The 19,300-nt window shown below is 36.7% G+C and overlaps 1 protein-coding gene across 3 annotated transcripts in view; it reads right to left on the bottom strand.

Moving 5' to 3' along the window:
- Actn (alpha actinin) overlaps positions 1-19,300 on the bottom strand; it is a 307,581-nt gene that overhangs the window by 72,413 nt on the left and 215,868 nt on the right. For all 3 annotated transcript variants that reach the window (XM_090386850.1, XM_090386853.1, XM_090386851.1), the window contains 4 exons: positions 14,362-14,491; positions 6,737-6,828; positions 1,021-1,129; positions 861-923 (listed from right to left, as the gene is read on the bottom strand). In XM_090386850.1, the coding sequence (XP_090242976.1) occupies positions 861-923; positions 1,021-1,129; positions 6,737-6,828; positions 14,362-14,491 (394 nt within the window). The remainder of the gene's footprint in view (positions 1-860; positions 924-1,020; positions 1,130-6,736; positions 6,829-14,361; positions 14,492-19,300) is intronic.

Here is a 19,300-nt window from a genome sequence, read left to right as displayed (position 1 = left end):
GAGTACTTTACTATAAAATTTAAATTTTGGACTTAGAATATGTAAACTGAAAACTCAACCTAAGGTTAGCTGATATAATGATTTGTATTCTAAGTCCTGGAGATTTTCAAGGTTAGAGGAATTTTTTCAGTAATCAAAAAAGACAGTCTTTTTTGATTACTGAAAAACTTTTGAAAGTCTGAAAATACTCTTGCATATCCTGAAGTGCTTGGTTCATTCTAAAAAGATTTTAGAATGAACCAGCTGTACAAGGCTTTACCCAAATGGCTTAGAAATCAACCAAATCTTCAGATCATCTGTAAGAAATAAAGAGAATCTTTCTTTGTGGAAGAGGTACAAAGGCAGAGAAAAGCAAGGTATATAACAACATTCCTTGAAGAAGGCAAGTGTTGATAGTCCTTTCAAGGAAAGTATTATTTTCATTCTCTCAACTATGAGTTCTGTTAAAAAGGGCATGACTAATGAAGCAAAGAATGTCTCTGAATTCTGCAGAATTTGTCATGCAACCTAATGAACATTTAAAATGTGATAGGTTCAACAGCAAGAAAAGACCACTCAAGCAGGTTGGTCACCATTGAAAGCATTTTTGTTCCTTTAATCAGTATCTGAATATGGTCAGGAAGAATCTGCTTGGTCAGAAGAATACTCTCTAAAAATTTTAATAAAGAAAGAGAAAAGGAAATTAAACTGAAAAAGATTTTGAATCTGTCTATCTATAAGTGACTTCTTTTTCAGTGTATTTTATTGGTTTTGTCATAATAGATTTTTGAATCAGGAAGATTAATTTAAAACACTTTATATAACTTGCAACCTATATAAATTTAAATAACTATAGATAAGAACAAATAATAATAACATACTGCTGCTCTCTTGGCAAATTCTAGGTGAAGTTGGTCAATCTTCTCTAGTACTCTTTCAGCTTCCTGTATGTATTAAAATAATCCATTAATGTCAGTTTTTAAACCACAGGAAATAAATAAAAACTACTGAGTTTATATTTATAACCATATTTTAACCAACCTCTAGTGCACTACGTCGTTTCTGTGTAAGAGTCCCAAGGCGGTCCCATTGGTCACATATTCTTTGACACCTAGCATTTACTGATGCAGCATCATGGTAGTCTAGAGCACTGAAATAAATTTAAACAAAAATTAATAGTTAATGAAAATAATAATAACACTCCCCTCTCTCCTTCCAATTACTCAAAAAAAAAAAAGAAAAAAATTAATTAACTCTCGAATATATTTAAATTTGGTATTTCCAATCCCTTAAGTTACAATCTGAAGTTATTTCCATTCCCTTAAGTTACATTTTACAGAATCAAGACATTTTGTATTGATTCTGTAACTCTCAGCATTCTCACCATTATTTAGAGTCTCTGTGCCCAGTGTGAGAGAAATCTGTATACAAATAATAAATAAATGAACATGGTCAGATTTGACAGTATGGGATTTTTTCTTTTAATCACTTCCTATTAGTTAGCAAAATATTTCTATGGGGTAGTTGGCCTCTCTTTGCTGTGAGATGTGCTCATCAGCAGAGGGCATGGGGAGGCTGGCCACATGATATATCCCAGGCTGAAGCTCCAATCTGGCTGTCATGTGGGATCATTGCCTGTGCTAAACTGGAAGCTTTCCCTGAGGGCTGTGGTTTTGTTTTGTGTTGTCGAACTAACTGTTGCTTTGATGATTAATGCTGGTTCTAATTTGTTCTCTAGCAAAGAGTTATCCAGGATAGTGGGGGAGTGGGAAAGTGATTTCAATGTTTCTGTTAACTGTTTTCTTGTAATATTTCAGTATATGAAAAGCTTCCAGAAAGCCTCTTCTCCACAAAGTGAGGTTCCTTGCTTCATGTGTTGTATGTATTCATCTATCCTGGTTTGGAGCTTTGAGAAGGAATTTCTTAAGGAAGAGGGATTCCCTATCTAAAGAGACTCCTTAACAAAAATAAAATTGACGAACTTGAACAATTCAGAAGCCCCATACATCTTTTGCTAACATCAAAACACATAAACAGGACTTTCCAGCAAGACTGATCTGTCAGTGGCAGGATATAACTTAGCCAAATGTCTGGGGGCTACTACTTTCCTTCCCTCACTCAGTAAAAAAACACATCAGATTTCATTAACAGAATCTGACAAATTCAGTTTCATGATGAGCACTTACTTGTAAGTATTGACACAGAGTCAAAGTTTGCTAACATCTACTTTCTGAAGCCATAAACTCTCTAATCAGCAAAATTATGCAAACCATTACAACAATCCTCTCCAACCCCTTGAAATTAACGACTTAAGAAATACTCATGACCTGACTATTAGGCTAGCTTATTTAATAGCGAGTCCTTTGTATCCGAAAAAAAAGAGGCCTTAGTATGGGTAATCCTCTCTCATACAGGAATTTTGTGAGGAGGAATAAGGAGGTGATTATCCCCTTGTATAAGGCAATGGTCAGGCCACACCTTGAGTACTGCGTACAGGTCTGGAAGCCTCATTTTAGGAAGGATTTGATTTGATTTGATTTTGATTTTTGTGGTGCAAAAACAGCAAGGTTATAGTGTGCCAGGAAAAGGTTAAAATATAAAAAGGTAAGACTGGTAACTTGTAAAAAGGTTACTTTGTCTAAAGGTGCATACAGTCACATAAATAAATAAAATCAGTACAATGATAAAAGCAAATTGTATATTTCATATGAGTGTACACATATTGATCGACTTTATAAAAATTTAAAAACTGCTGACACATTGTCGTTGTCATTTAAAATCTGACTGAGTGTATATGGCTCAGTCAGATGGGTAAAAGCAGTAAAACGAGCATTTATAAAACTGGTACAATCACATAAAATGTGTTGGATGGATAAAATGGTGTTGCATTGCTCGCACATAGGAGGGTCATTAGCCCTCAGCAAAGAGGAGTGTGTCACATGACAGTGTCCTATGTGGAGCCAAGCAAGAAAAACTTTTCCTCTTTGCGATCCCTACGTAAGCTGGACCGCCAAGGATGGATCACAGGCTTAATTCGACATAGTTTGTTTGTAGTAACCAGTTGATGCCACGAATCTTGCCACTGAGATTGTAGGTTGCTACGGATCACTTGCCTGTAGTCTGTATAGGGGACTAACAGGTCAAGATTATCTGTCAGGGCTGCCGATTTGGCTGCAGTGTCAGCCAAATCATTTCCTCTAATCTCGATGTGACTGGGGATCCAGCAGAAGCAGATATCGAATCCACTTGCATAGAAGCTGTATATTATCTGCTGAATTCGGGACAGGGTTGGATGATTAGTTTGTGACACCACTGATAAAGCCTGTAGTGCACTCACTGAATCGGCATATATAATACACCGTTGGTATCGGTGTTTTCTTATGTGATCTAGAGCTAACTCTAAACATTGAAGCTCTGCAGTGTAAATGCTGCAGTCAAGGGGTATCTGCTCTGATATGGTATTATTTGGAAAAACAGCAGCAGATCCCACATACGATTCTGACTTCGAGCCATCTGTGTAAACTGGCAAGAAGTCAGAATGTTCTGCACGGTGTTGTGAATAGAGCTGAAGGTAGACAGAAGACGGAGTATTAGACTTCGTCGCAATCTTGAGCGAGAAGTCACATGCTGGTGTTTGTGCATGCCAGGGTGGAAGGGGCTCCTTTGGTGATCGAGCAACGCTGTCTACCGAGATGTTAAGCTCATTGAGTAGCTCTTGAACACGAATGCCAAATGGGCGATTGGCAGTGCGTCGTGTGTTATAAAGATTTTCCCATCGTGGCTCGAAAACGGATGTCCACGCGGGATGGTCTGGCAGGGACTTCAGCTTGAAGGCATATTGCAGAGACAACTGCATTCGTCGAAGCAACAAGGATGGTTCATTTGCTTCGGCATACAGACTTTGGACAGGCGAAGTTCTAAATGCACCGGCAGCAATATGAATGGCTTGATGATGAATGGGGTCAAGCCAACAAACAGCGCAATACACCTGAGACCCATAATCTAGTTTTGAGCGTATTAGTGCACGGTATAAACGGAGTAGAGTGCATCGGTCTGCACCCCACGAGGTAGAAGAGAGAGAGCGAAGAATGTTAAGCCCTCTCATGCACTTTGTGCATAGCTGACGAATGTGTTGTACAAATGTCAACTTTTTGTCAAAAATGAGTCCCAAGAATTTCATCTCTGATACAACTGGAATGGTGCTTTGTCCAAGTTGTAATTCAGGCTCAGAGTGGAGGTTACATTTGCGACAAAAATGGACGCAAACGGTCTTCTCCAGTGAGAACCTGAAACCATTGGCCGTGGCCCAGGAGTTAAGACGGTCAATAGCTTGTTGCAGTTGTCTCTCAATAACTCTCATATTGCATGATTGAGAAAATATGCTGAAGTCATCGACGTAGAGTGCACTCTTTATAGTTGGAGGAAGTTGTTCAGAAATAGAATTTATTTTAATGGCAAAAAGCGTGACACTTAAGACAGATCCTTGTGGTACCCCCTCCTCTTGGCAAAAGGGCCGCGAAAGGGAGGATCCCACACGAACTTGGAAATAATGGCAGGATAGAAAATTTTTAATAAAAACAGGAAGGTGACCTCTTAGACCGAGATTGTAAAGGTCTTTTAAAATACCAAATCTCCAACTTGTGTCATACGCTTTTTCCATGTCAAAGAAGATGGACACCAAATGTTCTCTTTTTAGGAAAGCACCTCAGATAGATGTTTCCAGTCTAATTAAGTGGTCCAGTGTGGACCTGTTTCTTCGGAAGCCGCACTGAAAGCAGGAGAGAAGGTCATTTGATTCTAAATACCATAAGAGACGAGCATTGACCATTTTTTCCAATATTTTGCACAGACAGCTGGTCAGAGCAATAGAACAATAGTTTTTTGGACTTTTAGGATCCTTTCCTGGCTTGGCAAAAGCAAGAATAGGTGCCTTGCAGCAGGTATCCGGAAAATGCTCTTAAAGAAAGATTCCGTTGTACAGGAAGAGCAGACGGTCCATGGATTCTGGTGAAAGATGTTTGATCATTTCATAATGGATGTTGTCTGGTCCAACAGCGGTAGCCCTTGTACGGGCAAGTGCTGTTTTCAGCTCATGGATATTAAATGGGCCATTATATGGGTGGGAACCCTTCAATGTGAATTTAAGGGCCTGTTTTTCAGTGTTGTGTCTTATGACCAGAAACTCTGGGGAGTAAGATGATGTTGCAGAGATGTTAGAAAATGTTTCCCCAAGAGCATTGGCTATTGCACTAGAGTCTACAATAGTACATCCATTATATTCAAGATCCGATGAGGGATGTGCTGTGTATTTTCCCTTCATTTTCCGGATTTTTTCCCAGACCACCTTAGTGCTGGTCGTCTGGGTAATGGTTGATGTGAAACGGATCCACGATTCCTTTTGACTCTGACAGCGGATGTAGCGTGCTTTGGCTCGTGCACATTTAAAGGCTAATAGGTTGACCGTGGTAGGATATCGTCAAAATATCCCCCAAGCTTTGTTTTGAGCCTTTTTGGCTGCTGTGCATTCTGGATTCCACCATGGTTTTGGAAAGGGAGGAAACCGTGTGGATGTTTTTGGTAGAAGCTCATGTACGCAGTTACGTACATGAGCTTCTATCCATGTGATGTGATGTGATGTGATAACTATACCTTTCTCTAGCTTCATTTATATCTCTCTGCAATCCTCTATAATATTTTCATAATCTGTGCATATTATTTATTTTTGATAAGTGCTACCAAAGTATTTCCAATAACAGTGTATACAAATACTTATTCTTTAACATCAATTGTAAATTAAAGAGAAAAACAGCATTTTTATACTGATACCTAAGAGAAATATCTTAGTGTAAATAAGAAAATACTGAAGGAAGAGCCTTTCCATAAAAGCAATCCATGCTGTTCTTTAGTGAAAATTGCCATCTTCATAATATTTGTATTCGCCAATGTCTTCTACTCTGCAAACATTCAGTGAACTGATTTAAACTGGAATTAACTAAATTTATATAAACCAAATGTTTCCCTCCCTCCCTTAGATCTTTTACAGTGTTATAAACAGACAAAAGGAAGAGGTTATATGACAAACAGAATGTTACATGTTTATTTATATTTGACAGTTTTATTCCAGAATATCTACAAAAATCACACAGCACAGAAACCTAAACAGTCAATATGGCACTGGTTACTTCAAGGAATTTTTTTTTTTTTTTTTTTAAATTTCTGTGATGAGAGATCTGCTGATTGGGAGAGCTGAATGACTGGAGGTCCAAGATGTGTTGCCAGCTTTGTTGATATCTTGTTTTCATGCAGGAAATCTTTGTGCTATGTGCTTTTTATGCAAGTTTTTGGAAGAATAGGAAGAGATAGAGACAAAGGGGGAAGGAGAGAGGAACTGATTTAAATTGTGTGTGTATGTAAGGAGAAAATTGAGGGCAAGCTATTAGAGAATAGAGATAGTGATAGTAACTTTGTCCTCCCCACCACAGCTGTTTTTATATTATTGGGAATGCTTTGTACCAGGAAAAATTATTTGTATCCTCTTTTTCTCAGATCATGTTCAGTGGTGATTACTTTTGGATTCTTCAAATGAAATAGGCTTCCTGGTGTTGAATGGTGAGTGGTATCCCTTAATACTAAGTTGATCAATACAAATGATGACTGAAGCAAAAGATATTTCGCATGCATTTTACTTGATTGTAACAATGGAATGTAAAACGATCAATGTTAAATAGATAAGTTATGCATTAAAAGGAGAACTTACTTCAGTTCTTGAGCAATGGCAGCTATCTGTTCTACTCTATCTTGATGAGCAGCAAGATCACTTTCAAATGCTTCATGCTTCTTTTTCAAAGCCTACGATAAAAATTTTGGAGCAGTTTTCAGAAAAGTCAATTTGTAAAAAGTGCCAAAGGATAAAATAGGATGAACAGCATTAATTTATTATGTGATTCATGAAATTGGTCATGCAGCTATATATCTTGACAATAAGAAGACAAAAACACTAAATGGCCAATACAAAACATGTTTTAAAAAGTTGCATTTGAATTGTCATTGCTATTTCAAGCAAACAACAACAATGGTAACTTACTGTTTTATAAAGGCTTATTAATTAATTCTTCAACTGATAAGTTTACATATATTAAATTGCTGCTCTCTGTTAAACATGTTATATAAATTATTTGGATGGACTGAAAAATGACAGATGAGGTATAACACTGGAATATGAAAGTTCTTGAATCTGGGTAGCAGTAATACTACTTATATAGTACAAAGGGTACTAGGAAAGTTTTGCAATATGACGCAACAATGAATCACAGGAAGCTGCTTGTTGCTGCATGTTGAGACATGTTCATACGTGCATAGTAGCCGCCGCGCCAAGTCGATGGGCTCAGTTATTCATTAGTAGTGAGAGTGTAAAGTGCTTGCGATGGCATCGTGGTCACGAAATGAGATAAGGACAGTTTTGCGGTATAATTTCGTGCGTGGTTTAACCATAGACCAGTGCTTAGAAGAAATGACTCTTGCACTAGATGATGATTGTCCACATCGTACAACGATATTCAGGTGGTATAGAGAATTCCAAAGGGGAAATTTCACTCTGGAGGATTCTGAGAGGCCGAGAAGGCCACGAACGTCAGTTACGGAGGAAAACGTTACTGCTGTGAGGAAAATGCTTGACGAAAACAGGCGAGTGACCTACCAACAGATAGAGGATACTTTGGGCCTAAATGCACCAGCAATTCGTTCGATTCTGCAAGATCATTTGCACGTGAAGAAACTTTGTTCTCTCTGGGTGCCGCATCAACTGACTGAAGAGCAGATGACACGACGTGTGACTTGGTGCCGGGAGATGTTAAAAAAGTTTGATAAGGGACAATCTCGGTATGTGAACAACATCGTGACAGGTGACGAGACTTGGCTGTACTATTACGATCTGCCGACCAAGGCTCAAAACAAAGTTTGGGTCTTTGATGATGACGACACACCCGTAATTGTCAGAAAATCCCGATCTGTAAAGAAGAAAATGATAGCTGTATTTTTCAAATCGAGTGGAATTGTGGAACGTGTCGTTTTGGACACGCAGAAGACAGTCACAGCTAAGTGGTATACTGAACAATGCCTACCTAAAGTCATTGGATCTATGAAGAACCTGCGGCCAAAGTCAAGAATGGACACCTGGCACCTCCATCACGATAATGCTCCAGCTTACCGCGCCAAAGCCTGCACCGAATATTTGACCACGACAGGACTGAAACTTCTCGAGCACCCTCCCTACAGTCCAGACCTTGCTCCCTGCGACTTTGCACTGTTCCCGCATGTGAAAATGAAGCTAAAAGGGAGGCGGTTTTCCAGTGATGAGGACCTTCTACGGGCTTGGGACAACGAGTGTGCTTTACTCCCTAGTGAAACTTGGCAGAACTGGTTTAAAGATTGGTTTCGGAGGATGGAGAGGTGTATTGAATGTAGAGGAAATTACTTTGAAAAAATTAAATAAACAAAGCTGTATTGCAAAACTTTCCTAGTACCCTTTGTACTAATCTAAAAATAGTTGAGGATGAAAAAGACTTAGGGGTAACTATATCGTCTGATATGAAGGCTGCTAGAAAAGCTCATAGGGTTATGTGAATGAAATACAAGAACTTTGTCAATGGAGTCAAAGAGGCAATTATTCCATTACAAAAAACAATGGTTAAGTAACATCCTGATTATTGCAGAGGTGTTTGGAATCCTCATTTTAAGAATTAATGTTGCCTGTTGGAAATGGTAGAAAAAAAGAGCAACAAGGCTAGTTAAGGAAAGGATCTTATCAAGGGAGATTTGACTTCTTTTAAGTTACATTGTCAGGCATCTACAATGTGGCATGATTCATCTGTTTAGGTTTTTAAAAGGTCTGACCTATAGAAGTGAGCATATATTTAAATTGAAAAGTAACAACTGTAGATGCTTGAAAAGTTTCCTTCAGTCAAAAAGAAAGTGATTGATTATTGGAAGTTTATCTAATTTAGAACAATTGCATAAATTTTTGAAAAAGATGACAATGGTTATGCTTGTTGCTACTGTTTTTTTTTTGCCAATAATAAATTATATAACTGGCCTAGAAATGGCAATTAAGCTTTGATACTAAATGCAAGGTTCTCCATCTGAGTCACAGTGACCCCACCAGCTGAGTTTGGGGTCACAGTGACCAAGTTAAATTGGTTATCTGATTACAACAGTGGTCTACCTACTATTTTTTAAATGGCAGTTATTCACTATTGCACTCAGGTCCACAATTAACAACTGGAGGAAGTGCACTTGACAACACTGAAGATGAAAAGGACCTGGAGGTTGCATTAGTTTGATACAAAGTTCTTTTAACAGTACAGTAAAGTTGCAATGTTGCAATGGAACAATGTCAATGACAATACAGGAATCCTGCCAGTAGAGATATTTCATTATACAAATCTATGATCAGACCACAGGATGAATACTATATACAATTACAGAGGATCTCCTGTGTCAGTACAGCGGTTTGTCACATCATTCATTAGGGGAGGTCCAGATTCAAATCCCATGGGTTATGGGTTTTTTTTTTCAGACCACACAATAATACCACTCTATTTACACACTGGTGCAAATGACCAAAGATGCTGACATGCAATAAAACCACCACCAACAGGTCTGGAGGCCTAATTTTGGAAAGATATAAATTTTCTTTGAAAAGGTATAAAGAAGGACAACAACACTAGTTGTGAATGTAAAGAGATATTCTTACAGGAGGAGATTCCAGGTCTTTAAGATGCAAAGTCTAGAAATTAGGAATCTGTGTGGGGATCTTCTTTGCGGTGTTTAAGGTCTTTAAAGGGTTGAGCAAACTTAATGAAGGGGACATCTTTCTCTTCCTAATGCAAATAAGGGGGCACAAATTAAGGAATGATAGCTATAGATTAAATATAAGGAAATTGTTTTTTTCTATGTTTATGTGATAATTTGAAATCATACACATACATACTCACCATTACTTTGTTCCATGTTGCCAACCTGTGTCATTCTAATAATTCCTCTGTCCTCCCCCATTAGCAGTTTCCTGACTAACCATTTAAACTTTCTCCATAACATCAGTAAATATCCTTTTTTTTTTTTTTTTTTTTTAATGAAAACCCCAAACACGAAAGGTATCAAAACCTATAGTACTTAGTACCGTGCATGGGTTGAAGGAGAAGTATGGGGTGGGGGGGAGGATGCCGGAAACTTTGCTCTAGAGACTAAACATGGGTTTCACCACTTCAAGCCTCCAATAAGCAAAGTGGTGGTATTTCACTGGTTGATGAAAGTCATCTACCACCTGAATTTTGCACCTTGCTTCAAGTCAATTCCATTTCTATGACACAAATCCCTGATGTCAATTAGGGCAAGCCAGAATGAAAAAAAAATTTACCCTCATAAGCCTTGCAGTCTCTTAAGTCAAGCCTCAAGTTAATCCGCAAGATTTTCATTATATAATTTTTTCCTGTAGTTTCTGGACAGAATTTCACACATGATAGCACTGACTTATCTTACAGCATTTTTCAAACATGAAATATTTTTCAAATATTTCACAACTAAGTCCACAGTCCATTTTTGCTTAATATCATAATTTCCCATATTAATACCTATGCACCCCAAATAGTACCCTTAAAAACTGATAATTGGTTATTAAAATCAAATTTTGCACCTGTCACATATGCTCTACCATCTGTTTTTACTGCACAAAATATTAGCAACGTCCTTAACAAAAGGAGCCCACCCCAGATCCCTAAAATTAGCTCATTTGAAACCAAAGGAGCAATCAGAGCCTAATGATCCATTAGGCTCAAAAGAGATTGAGGTCCCTTTGGACCTCAATCTCTTTTGGGAAATCATCAAAAGACACAGCGTGGATGTGGTTTTAATTATATTTTACTAGTTTTAACACTCTGGCTGGTGTGACAAAAAAATAAATAAAAATAATGCAAAAGCATATGGTGTATTTTATAAACCATTTAGTTTTTTTGTTTTTTTTTGGAATAAAAAAGCAAGAAATAGCTGGAGATGGTGCACTTTATAATTTCATTCTTTATTCTGGCATTACATTGGATAATAAGAATAAATAATATTTGTATTAATAGTAGTCTTATTATTATAAAAATAATTATCTTGAGTACCTCACCTCTTGTGCTCAGCAGCACAGAGCAAAAGAAATAAAGCAGAAACCAATGGTCTACACAAAATTGACACAAGAGTGGGCACACAGTGCATTTAGTAAATAAACAGAGTTTTTTTTTATGGCTATAACTTTCCTAGTAAAAATTATGTAATAGTGCAGATCAAAAGTGGATAATATACATGAGAATACTAAAATTCACTTAACGAAATTTAACAGATATTTAAATTTAAGTTTTTCTGTTTTTGGTGTACAAAATGCACAAAGAGGTCGTGCTAGAGCAGGGGTGGAGAACCGTTTTAAGGCTGCATGCTAAAATATTAAAAAAAAAAAAAAAAAAACTACCCTCGCATGCTGCTTGGAATTTTGCAAAGTACAGTAGAACGTCAATTATCCGAACAGTCAATTATCCAAACCAACATCTCCCCCCCCACCAAATTACAGTATCTACTTTTAATGCACTGGTTCTTATGCTGAAATATTACTCTTGCTGTTTAATGTATTTGAAGGCCCACTCAAGGCCTTTGCTGCACTAGAAACTGCAATGGCATGGTATGAGTAACAGTCTGAATGAAGCTCTATGGAGATACTGCTATTAATGAGGATGAGAGACCTTGACACGAAATAAAGACAATCTCACATGGTTCAAAGGAAAATTCAAGATTACATATTTTTAAAAAATAAACCATCCAAAGATTCATTATACTCTTATTTGTGTATAATTACTTGTGTTTGTTTATTTCTGTTTATGTGAAAAAAGTGGATTTATAGTTGAAACCATGTAAAACAATTAGGTAAGTTCAAAATAAATATAATATACAGGTAACCCTCGTATAACACTGTAGTTTGGTTCCTACAAAATCTCATGTAATGCAAAATTGTGTTATATGGGACTACAAAAAGGGGGGGTTACATTCCAAAAGCTAAAAAAACTATACCATTTTTTAAAAATTTTTTTAAAACTATCGGAAACTTAATTTTTATAGTAGTAATAACTTAATATTTTAACTTTATTTTTATAATAGTAGTAACTTAAATAGTAATAACTGAACGAACGCCTTACCTTACAAACTGTGATACTTATAGGTCAGATAATGTATGTTCAATTAATTTTTTTCCTCTTCATCGCTGCTAAGCACAATCTCTTCTGCAGCATCTAGATTTCATATACCTTCTGCTCTCTTTAAAAGGCACAATCTGCAAGCTTTGAAGTCACATATTTTTTGTGGTCTCAAACAAGCACAAGTTCAATAGCACAGAACCTAACCCAGGGATTGCCCAAAAAAATACAGTGGACTGCAGCTTAGATACAAAGCACAAATTTAACTTTATTACCTTACCAATTAACAAAGTTAAATGATAAGTGAAAATCGGAAGAATATTTTACAGTTAGCAAAATAAAAATAAATTTACGCTTACATACATGGCTTAATTAATATGTACTGTAATATGTACATGCTAATTGATATTTCTGTTCACTGACTTTTTTCTTCTTTTTTTGGTTGTAAAATTTAAAACAGTAAAAATGATAAGCAATTAATTCAAAGAAAAGATTAATTAATTCAATTAATGCAAAGAAAAGAGCATGCACAAGTTGCAACAAACACGATATGCACAAGTGAGATAGGGAGTAATGAGTTTCTGAAAATTTATTTTTTTTTTTTATGATCGAATATTTATTTTATTTATTTTATTTTTTTCATGGAAGGGGAAACACATTTCACCATAATAATGTGAAAAACCACAGAATTCCAGCTATCGGTACAATAGCAGATGCAAGAAGATCGAGTTGACTATCCATTTATAATTTATTACACTAACAGAAAAGCCCAATAAACCGGAAACTACAAATTGTTGTTACTGTTTTATGGTAATGACCTCCAGAAATGTGCTTTGGAAAAATATCATGAAGGCGATAACTAGCGAGTCAACAGCAGGGATTCACAAAAAGGAATGGAAACATTGAAAATTAAATCTAACATAATAGTAGGGTTTTCTCAGCACAAAAGCTCAAAAACACAGTGTTAGAGCAAATCCGCATTATATAAGTACTGTGTTGTGCAAGGATTGCCGCAAACCGTGTTATATGGGGGTTGCCTGTACATTGTTTTTTTCAAAATGTTTTTTTTATTATTTACAAACAATTTCCTAAATCAATTATTTTTTCTAATACTTCATATTTCAAAATACCTTGCATACAATAATTTAATTTTAGGCCTAATTACACTATATTTCGTATAAACTGGGTATTCTCATGCATGTTTGATTATCCGAACCAACCTTGGCCCCAATTAGTTCGGATAATCGACATTCTACTGTATTGTTATTTTTCTCATACATGTTTTACTTGACAAAAGCGTACAAAAAAAAGAATGAAATAAAAGACATTATTTTAAAGATGCTTTAATAAAGGTATTAAAATAAAATCATAACAAAAATGTAACTTTTAGCTAACAGAACAAATTTATATAATATGATAAACTTCTTTTATATTATAAATATAAAATATCAGTGAGACTTCTGCTGCTGCACCATTGACGATACTTTACATCAGACATACTTTGTAACTTTTATTAGTTTCATCCGTAAGACTACTCCTATGACTAGACAAAGTTCATCACTGAGAACGACTCACAAGAATATGTGATGAGAAAATTGTTAGCAATGCTGCTGCCAGATTTTTTTAAACAGACAAAAGTTTCAGGAATGGAATTGCAAACTTTTAATACCTCGTTTTCTGCAGTTTTCTTTGCTAATCCTGTCACTAATCGCTCCCTTTCGATATTTTCTAAATCAGCTCTGAGGTTGATAAATTTCTGCCTCCAAATTGAGCTGCTCTGAAAATCAATCAATTGCATTTCAAAATCATCCAGGTCGATCCAGCGAAACACTTTCAGATTCAGTTCGATTAGTTTTACACTGTCTGCAAACTTAATGAATTTTGCAGTTTCTTCCAATTCCCTAAACTTGACAAATCTTGAAGAAAACTGTTCAATAGTTGACTCAATTTTTTTGGGATGCTCTGAATTCTGTGCTCAAAAACTTTGCATGCAGCTTCTTTGGGCACACGTGCCATAGGTTTGCCACCCGTGTGCTAGAGAGTTAAAGCTTGTATGTTGAAATGAGTTACTGCTTTTGTAAAAAATTATGATTACTGCTATTATTATTTATAAGTAAAATTGTTTCTAAATGATTATATAAATAAAGCAAAAAATATAAGAAACCTTCAGTTCATTAAGTCTACACTTCCTAAAATCTTGACTTTGGAGCATCTCCTCTTTTCCCTTGGTCCACTCTTCATGAATGTCTGCTTTGTGCTTGAATTTCTGTGCCAAATGATCCAAACGTTCTAGTCTTTGGAACAAAAATAATAAAATAACAACAATATAAATAGCATATATTTATGAAATAGTGTATTTCATGTCACAACAATACAAAGATATATATACTCAGTGACCAATTTCTTAAATAATGCCATAACAGCAAGTAGCTCCTTTAACTTTCAGAGCTGCTCCAAACCATCAACTCATGGACCCCTAGGAGCGTATACCGAAAACATCCCACAGGGATGCTGACCCATGCAAACTCAACTGCATCCAGCAGATACCTCAGATTTGAGGAGGGTAACAGATCTTTGCTGCAAACCACTCATTCTGCCTCATCCCACAGATGCTAAATGGGGTAGATCTAGTAATTGTGCAGGTAATGAAGTATTATAAAGTTACCCTTTAAACTCTTGGAACTATTCCCAGATGATCTGACCTTGTGATATGGGACAATATCCTGATGGAAATAACCACTACCAAATGGATAAACTGTGAGCATGTGAGCACCTGCTCACAAACAATGTTCGAGAAATTGATGGCATTCAGAAGTCAACCACCAGCATCACAGAACCTAATATGTGCAAAAAAAAAAAAAAAAAAAATCCCCATACTAGCCTGCAGTGTTTACACCTACAAAAAAAAATTCACCGATTCATGCTGCTGTCGCCATATTCAGATACTGCTGTCAGCATGGAAAAACTGGGATTTCTTGAACCAGGCAACCATTTTCCACTTCTCAAATGTCTGGTGCCCACTGTACCTGTTTGTTTCCAGTTGACAAGAGTGTAACCCAGTAAGGTCTTATGCTGCTATACTCTATCCATAGCAGGGTCTAATACATTATGCATTCTGATATACCCCCTTGCTCGTCACTGTTACACAGCAATTTTTTCTACTGTCTGCTGGCCTCTCCTCAGACAAAGAACTGCCATTTACTGGTTGGTTAGTGGGTATTTAACCATTCTCAGTATGCTCTAAACACTGTTGGGATGGGCTGGGGGGTTAGATATTCATGGTACTTGAACCAGCATTTCTTGTTGACTATCATACTGTGCTCAAAGTATATTGGACTGTTCATGCAAAGTCACTTAAATTACACTATTAGCTCATTCTCTTGCTAAATTCTATATACATGTGCACGCACGCATGCACCCTCAATATGTGACTTACTGCATTATATAGCCTAGTACAGACAAATGATATCTCTTATAGAGCAGTTGATTTCTTGGATGAGAACATATCTAATAAACTGGCCACTCAGTGTAAGCAGATTTACTTAAGTTATAATATGATACATTAAGAAAATTAAGATTTAAGCTCAAAAATACTTGTTTGGTGCCTGTATTTGTAAACTTTTTATATTTATAAGAGCATGTAAACTTTCCTTTTAAATTTCTCAAAAAGTTTATGGGATTTTTGAAATCTGCTTGGAGTATGCCAAATATTTCATCTTTTCTTAATGGACTGCAAGGCTTATCTGTTTGCATTTTTTTTTTTTTTTTTTTTGTTTTTAATAAAAAATCAAATATTTAAAAGATGTTGTTATTAGACCTTTTACTTAAAAAAAAATAATAAAAACTATTTATTGCTGAAAAAAAATATTAACACTAGCATATGATGCAAGAAAACGAGCTTATATAGCATCAGCCAAAAAAAAAAAAAAACCCTTCTCATTTCATGCATTCACTCACTCCAAATGTTTGTTTAGTTCTTGAATCTATTTAAGCTATCAAATTCCACAACGACAGATGGAAGTTTGTTCCAGCAATCAACCACCTGCTGGCTAAAGGCAAACTTCTACATATCTATCCTACAACTGTCTTTCCTCAATTTGAATTTATGCCCTCCTAGGCAATTATTCTGAGCAATAGGAACCATCCTGTCAGCATTAAGCATGCTCAAACCATTCAAGACTTTATACACCTCAATCAGATCACCTCGCAGGTGCCTAGTCTCCAGACACTGTAATTTGCAAAACTTAAGCCTTTCTTTGTAAGAGCAACCCTTTGTTCCATTCACTAATCTTGTTGCCCTTCTCTGTACTCGTTCCAACAGCTCTACATCCTTCTTCAAATGAGGCCTCCATACCGGTATAGAGCACTCAAGGTGCGGCCTGACCATTGCTTTATACAAGGGGATAATTACCTCCTTATCCCTGCTAGAAAAATTCCTGTATATCATTGACAAGACACCATGAGCTACTCTTGCAGATCATCTGCACTGCTCAGAAAACTTCATATCTGCCTGCACAATTACCTCTAGGTCTTTTTCATTCTCTACCACTGTAAGTGGTACAACACAGTTGATATGATAATCTGCAGTTACTGCTTCCCACATGCAGTACTTTACATTTGTCAATGTTAAACTTCAGTTGCCACCTCTCAGCCCACCTGCTCAACTTTTCTAGATCCTGTTGCAGCAGCGTACTGTCATTAACAACCCTGCCAACTTTCGTATCATCTGCAAACTTGGACATTAAGCCTGATACACCATCATAAATAAATACAAAAAACAACGATGGACCCAACACTGAACCCTGGGAGACTCCGCTAATAACATTAGTCCACGAAGAGCAGTGTCCACTGATTACCACTCTGTTTTCTTCCACTCAACCATCCCTTTATCTATAACAGCAATTTGCCTCCAAGCAGTCTTTCATGTGCAACAGTATCAAAAGCCTTTCTAAGATCCAAATATATGATATGAAAATTATTCTTTGTCCAGTTCCTTTGTGACCACATCATAGTATCCAATCAAATTGGTCAGACAAGACTTCCCCTTAACAAACCCATGCTGTGTCCAAACTGTAACTGAAGTCTTGGTTAGATGATCCTGCAATGATTCTTTAACCAATGCCTCCATTAATTTCCCTAGAAGAGAAGTTAAACTAACAGGTCTGTAATTACTTGTGTCACCTTTTGAACTCCCTTTGTGAATTAGTGATACATTTCAACACCTGAAGTCCAAGGAAGCTCTTATAATTATGGCTAAGGGTTTGCTTACTTCCTTTTCTGCCTCCTTTAATATAACTGAATGGATTCCATCCACCCCAGGTGCCTTTCTTACGTTTATGTTCAACAATTTCTCCTCCACTTTACTCTCAGTTATTACAAGATCATCTAGCTTACTGCCAGAGTTGAATACACCTCTGGCATTCCCCCTCCCTGAATAATTCCTCGTGCGTGTGTGCGTGTGTGTGTAGATACAAAATATTAATTTAGTTTGTTAGCTACCTGAGCAGAATCATCAACAGCTGAACTATTGAAATCAAGTGGACCAATCTGATTCATCCCCTTCTTTCTATAGTTTACATAAATAAAGAACTCTTTGCTGTTTTTCTTTGCATCTTTTGCCAAGATTTCTTGTAATTTGCCTTTGCCTGCCTAACCTCCTTTGTGACTTGGTTACAGACCAGCTTATATCTATCAGAGGCTTCTGTGTCACCTGTTAATTTATATGTATTCCATGCATTTTTCTTCTCTGCCACACATCTAATTAGTTCATCTGACATCGATTTAGGCCTAAATCTTGAACAATATTTCTTAGTTGGTATGAAAAGCCTAGTAGCTTCCAAGATTAATTCTTTGAATGCTTCCCATTTTGAATTTGCTGTTATATATTATAGGCACAGAATATAAAGATGAAGCTATTAGCCTCTACCATTTTCTAGTTTAAAAACCACTACACATACAATTAAAATGAGCACATTTTAATCATGTGTGTGTAATTTGTTATGCTGCTTATTACATGAGGGAGGTTCAGAAGAGGGTTTTGTATTCACCTAGAAGTAGTTGTGAAAGAAAAATGAAATAAGTAAATGTTTGATATCTTGAAACATCTAGAGCAACAACACAAATTTTTATTTTTCTTTGACAGTTTCCTTTCTCCGTCGAAAACACTCTGCTGCTGCTGCTGCTGCTGCTGATGAGATGATTTCTGCTGCCAGTCATGGTTTGGACAGTCAGAGGACCTCTACAAAACCGGCCTGTGGAAGTGAATTGAGAGGTAGCAAAAATGTCATTTTTTCTGGTGACTTTATTGAAAAAGTGTAAGGCATTATGCTTGTTTCAACCTTCTATCACAATTACTTCTGGGTGAATATATTTTTTTTTTTTTTTTTTTTATGTAAACCCCAAACACGAGAGGTGTTAGAACCTATAGTACTTAGTACCATGCTTGGGTTAGAGGTTGAGAAGACGAAAGAAAATATTTGTTGACATTGGACTTTAACTTCTGTAGACTGTAATTTTCAGGAAATACGTATGAAGGAAGGTTGTTCCAGAAAACGGCAGTTGAATGAATAAATGAGGAAGATGAAAAGTTGATTCTGTGGGTTTGAAGTTGGACAGTAAATGGATGTTGGCTGGTGGCGGCACGTGTTCGGACTATTTTGAAAGAGAGAGCAGGAATTATAGAAGCCAATTCAGAAGAACAGTGCCCATGCAAGTATCTGCAGAAGAGGCATGCAGCAGAAACAGTACATCTATGAGAAAACGAGTGGAGAGACTCTGTTACAGATGAATCATTAATTAACCTAACTGCCCTCTGCTGTATGGAATCAAGAAGCCTGAGAGAGGTTTTGGGGGTACCACCCCCAGATGTGGGAACAATATTCCGTGGCAGGTCGGATTTGCGATTTATACAGAGTGAGCAGCTGTTTGGAAGAAAAGTAACGCCAAGAGCGAAAGAGAAAACCAAGTTTTTCAGATGCAGAGGAAGCAATATTTGTAATGTGCTTGTTGTGCCAAGAGAGATTAGAAGTCAGGGTAATCCCCAAAAGAGATATATCATTTTGCCTAGAAATCGGAGTGTCACCAAAGATAAGCATAGGAGCAGA

This window comes from Mastigoproctus giganteus, chromosome 12, assembly GCF_048544385.1.
Source record: "Mastigoproctus giganteus isolate SK-2022 chromosome 12, ASM4854438v1, whole genome shotgun sequence".
NCBI classification, from domain to species: domain Eukaryota; kingdom Metazoa; phylum Arthropoda; class Arachnida; order Uropygi; family Thelyphonidae; genus Mastigoproctus; species Mastigoproctus giganteus.
This window is presented reverse-complemented; position numbering and strand designations above follow the sequence as displayed.